Raw genomic sequence first — 5,013 nt, 5'->3', positions numbered from 1 at the left:
TCGCCATTTGTCTGTCATGCATCATGCAGCGTCAACATTAACCTTGTTTACACTCTAGAGGCTACATTTATTGTCCATTCTTAATGAAACTTGTCTGTGGGTGTGTCTGTCCAAAAATGCTGCGTCGCGTGAACCTCGAAATTGCTTGAGCTAAAGACATGCAACTTAACAGGAATATTGGTCAGCATGTTGTATATCCTTCAAGTCATGCACACCATTACTGTCAGCTGTTGTCATTTTGCTTATAACTCAATATGTATGTAATCATGTTATACAGGATGAAGAAGAGCGCGAAATCCTGGTAGGAAAGTCGAAAAGTCCGACAAAGATGAGAACAATTTACATACAGGATGAAACGGTGGACAGAGTAAAAGTGGCTTTGTGGAGAAACACTAACAAAAACGTCAGAACTGGGGATTTCGTCAAAATCACTTATTTGACAATACACACTTACCAAACAAAGTACACAACTGAAACCAGCTTCAATTCTACCTACACAACTTCAGTTACTGTAAGTAAACATTTTGACTGCATACTTTAAGGATTTTTCAAATAATTTAGCTAAGATGCACTAATGGTGGGCCGAACACCATGACAAGTTGCCTATTTTTGTGCCCCCCCCCCAAAAAAAAAACCATGTCCGTCTGTTTGCTGTTCTTCTGTGCGTCTGAAAAAAGTTTGTGATATGCATATCTACACTTATTGCTTAACATGTAAATTTGTGCACCTGTGGTTTTTCATTTGATTTCAATATCTGAAAGCAGAGTAATGGCTCTCGACTTAGTAAAATTATACTTAATAAAGTTTGCGCATATCTATTAAAGTATAAGGCGTACAGTCTTGACACTTCAAGAAAGAAAAGACCTACAGTCACTGTCTTGAAACTTTTTAGCATTATTGCTCACTATGTGAAGTTGTGCATCTGAGTTTTATTTAGTTTTGTTTCAATTGGTAAAGCAGAGTTGTAACCCCTGACTTAGTAGAATTATACTTAAAAGAGTTTATTCCTACAGTCCCGAAACTTAATAGGCTTGTTGCTCATCATGTGAAGATTCGCGCCATGTAACATTTATGGCCCTTGGTTAATTTATGTTGCTTTTAATATGAGAGACTTAAGACTTGTAAGATTTTTGCTAATCATGTAAATAATAAGCTGTGAAGGGAGGCACCCGTGTCCTATGGACACTTTTTTAGTCTATGTCAAGTCAATGCTAAATGTCACCTGTTGTTATTGTATAAAACTTTAAAAGCCAATGTAAAAGGCCTACTAAAGGTATCTTGTTCCTGAGTAAAAGTATGTTCTATTTAGGTTTTTCCCAAATTCTAGATTTCACAACACATTCCTTCCCATTTGAAAGAATCCATCCAGTACCTTCCCCAAAAATTTTTGAAATCCCCGAGTTGCTCTGTCTAGACATAAAAATTAATTAGTATTCTTATAAAAAATCAATCTGATTCTACACAAGATTATCACGATTTAATTTAATTCAATTTAAGAAGCGTTCGACATTGTGTGGCTGACTTTAGATCACTTGCCTCTCACATATGTAAGTTCCATCCTCGCTCTGGGAGTTGAATTTTTATGCCCCCCTTCTAAGAAGAGGGGGTACATTGTATATTGCTTTGCACATGTCTGTCGGTCGGTCGGTCCGTCCACCAGGTGGTTTCCGAATGATAACTCAAGAACACTTGAATCTAGGATCATGAAACTTCATAGGTACATTGATCTTGACTCGCAGATGACCCCTATTGATTTTGAGGTCTCTAGGTCAAAGGTCAAGGTCACAGTGACCCGAAATAGTAAAATGGTTTCCACATGATAACTCAAGAACGCTTAGGCCTAGGATCATGAAACGTGATAGGTAGATTGATCATGACTCGCAAATGACCCCTATTGATATTCAGGTCACTAGGTCAAAGGTCAAGGTCACAGTGACCCGAAATAGTAAAATGGTTTCCGGATGATAACTCAAGAACACTATGGCCTAGGATCATGAAACTTAATAGGTAGATTGATCATAACTTGCAGATATCCCCTATTGACTTTCAGGTCACTAGGTCAAAGGTCAAGGTCACAGTGACCCGAAATGGTAAAATGGTTTCCAGATGATAACTCAAGAACGCTTATGCCTAGAATCATGAAACTTCGTAGGTAGATTGATAATGGCTGGCCGATGACCCCTATTGATTTTCAGGTCACTAGGTCAAAGGTCACGGTCACGGTGACCCAAAATAGTGAAATGGTTTTCGAATGATAACTCAAGAACGCTTATGCCTAGGATCATGAAACTTCACAGGTACATTGATCATGACTCGCAGATGACCCTTATTGATTTTCAGGTCACTAGGTCAAAGGTCAAGGTCACGGTGACCCCAATAGTAAAATGGTTTCCGGTTGATAACTGAAGAACGCTTATTCCTAGGATCATGAAACTTGATAGGTAGATAGATCATGACTTACAGATGACCCCTATTGATTCTGGATGACAACTCAAGAACGCTTATGGCTAGGATCATGAAACTTCATAGGTACATTGATCATGACTGGCAGATGACCCCTATTGATTTTCAGGTCACTAGGTCAAAGGTCAAGGTCACAGTGACAAAAAACTTCCACCCAAGTGCCCGCTCATGAAATGCTCAAGGGGACCTTGGGTCTTTCTCCACCATGACAAGCGGGAAAAGGCGCCATATAGCCATTAAACGTGTCAATGCGACGTTAAAACAAACAAACAACTTCTATTGTTTTGTTAATGTCTGATGCTGCCTTATCCTTGAAAAGTAATGTTTGTATTGCCATATGAAATATTTCCTTATTTTTCCAGAAAGTCGAACCACCAACTGTACATGTGACACTTACAGTAATTAGTGCCTGTGCACAAGATGACGTTACAGAACTTCTCCTCAGTGAAGACTCTGTGAGGGCAATTCCTTCACAATTATTAATGGCTGCCCTTCCACAAGAACTTGAAGAAGTATTGGATCCAGAATCTTTCTTTGCAGAGCGAAAAACAAACTTAAGGCTGCAATTAAAAGGATCGGAAGTACTTTCAGTGAAACTTCAGTAAACTGTTATACATATACATGACATTATTCAGCATTCCTAGTTTACCATGTTTTCCCTAGTGTTTTTTTTATAAATCTCCTACTTTTTTGTACATTTTACAACAAGCTCCTACTTCTCCTAGTTATGCCCCCCTTCAAAGAAGGGGGATATTGCTTTGCACATGTTGGTGTGTTGGTCTGTCCGTCCGTCCACCACATGATTGTGTGATGATAACTCAAGAACGCTTAGGCCTAGGATCATGAAACTTCATACGTACATTGATCATGACTGGCAGATGACCAACTATTGATTTTGAAGTCAATGGTCACAGGTGAAGGTCATAGTGACTGGAAATAGGAAAATGGTTTTTAAATGATAACTCCAGAATGCTTACGCCTAGGATCATGAAACTTAATAGGGACATTGGTCATGACCAGCAGATGACCCCAACTGATTTTCAGGTCAATAGGTCAAAGGTCAAGGTCACAGTGACCTGAAACAGTAAAATGGTTGAATGGAAATAGCAAAATGGTTTCCAAATGATAACTCAAGAAAGCTTTGCCTTATGCCTGGGATCATGAAACTTCATAGGGGCATTGATCATAACTGGCAGATGACTCTTATTGATTTTCAGGTCACTAAATCAAAGGTCACAGTGAAACGAGACAGTAAAGTGGTTTACTGGAAATAGGAAAATGGTTTCCAGATGATAACTCAAGAAGGCTTACGCCTGGTATCATGAAGCCATCACCACCTCCACCACCACCTCAGTGACAAAAAACGTATTCACACAATATCTGCCATTACAACTGACAGCCCATATGGGGGGCTTGCATTTTTTATAAACAGCCCTTGTTCTTTTTCAAGTAACAAGTCTTAAAAACTTTTAATGGGCAAAAAAATAATTTGATTTTGTTAATTTGATGTCACCTGGATATGTATACATGTATTCATATGGTTTTAAATATAGTTGTGTTTGCTGTAGGTATAATTTCTTGATTTTGACATTTGCAAAGATTGCCAATATACAACATGAAGAAGTGATTAGGTAAAATTATTTTTACAATACTTGAGGCTGGACCCTACACATTCAGTTTAATTGGGTCTAGCCACTCATTAGTTATCAATAAGAAAGAAGGGAAATTTAATATTTGAGTTTCATCTACAGATCATGTGATGTAGCATTTATAGGTACAGGAAAAGACTCGACCTTGTATAAATGCAAAGGATCTTTCAGTTATAAAATTAGAAGTTATAAAATTAAAAACAAGCTTGATCTTGTAAACAGAAAATCATTCATTGAGTACACAACTTTCCATTGATTAAATCTGGAACTCCTAACTTAAATTCTTCTAATTCATCATGTATGCTACTGGTTTCTCTTATATGATCCATAAGAATACTTGTAACTTAATCAATGACTTGGTGCATATTTGAGGATGTTGATTGCAATCCGCAGTCAATAAATTTGTTTGGTAGCATGTTATATTTAATACCTGACATACAGTTGTCCATTCTTATAAATGGTTAGTTTATTCATGTGATCAGCAAGAAAATTGACATGATCCATTGTTGTAGTGCCGAAAAGTCCTTTTGAAAGTTTATCTATGAAAAGCAAAAGTGCACTTTTACTTCTAGATTAGATTATGGTTGATTAAAGAATAAGGCTGAATACTCAAATTGTACACTTGTATTTTGCTCCTCTTCATTTCTGAGGCTTTTTATTCGAGTCATCATGTGAGATAACATGTGACACGATTGATTGTTCACTTAACAAGCTGGAAGTGCAGACACATCAAATTATTTTGTGTTCCCTTCAATTAAAGCATGATGTCTATTTATTAAAAGGGTGTTATTTTCAACTGCTAATATGTAAAGGTGATTTTCCTGTAAAAGACTATTTTTCGTCTTAACCATTTGAAAATTTAAGTGCGTTTGCCTTTGTTATTTAGCCCTTTTACATTTAC

General features: G+C 37.2%; 1 protein-coding gene across 1 annotated transcript; it reads left to right on the top strand.

The window, feature by feature from the left end:
• The first annotated feature begins 286 nt into the window (after window positions 1–286).
• Window positions 287–3,342, top strand: LOC127863687 (uncharacterized). Its single transcript, XM_052403298.1, has 2 exons — window positions 287–511; window positions 2,826–3,342. The coding sequence occupies exons 1-2, from the start codon at window positions 329–331 to the stop codon at window positions 3,066–3,068; spliced, it is 426 nt and encodes a 141-aa protein (XP_052259258.1). The 5' UTR covers window positions 287–328; the 3' UTR covers window positions 3,069–3,342.
• Window positions 3,343–5,013: the final 1,671 nt, after the last annotated feature.

The sequence above is a fragment of the Dreissena polymorpha genome, unplaced genomic scaffold (genome assembly GCF_020536995.1).
Source record: "Dreissena polymorpha isolate Duluth1 unplaced genomic scaffold, UMN_Dpol_1.0 chrUn027, whole genome shotgun sequence".
Taxonomy (NCBI): Eukaryota; Metazoa; Mollusca; class Bivalvia; order Myida; family Dreissenidae; genus Dreissena; species Dreissena polymorpha.
The sequence above is the reverse complement of the archived record's forward strand: the minus strand, read 5'-3'. Positions and strand labels throughout refer to the sequence as shown.

Coding starts and splice junctions, on each gene's coding strand:
- LOC127863687 (XM_052403298.1), top strand. CDS start 329: ATGAGAACAATTTACATACAGGATGAAACGGTGGACAGAGTAAAAGTG. Junction 512..2,825: donor CCTACACAACTTCAGTTACT/GTAAGTAAACAT, acceptor TTATTTTTCCAG/AAAGTCGAACCACCAACTGT.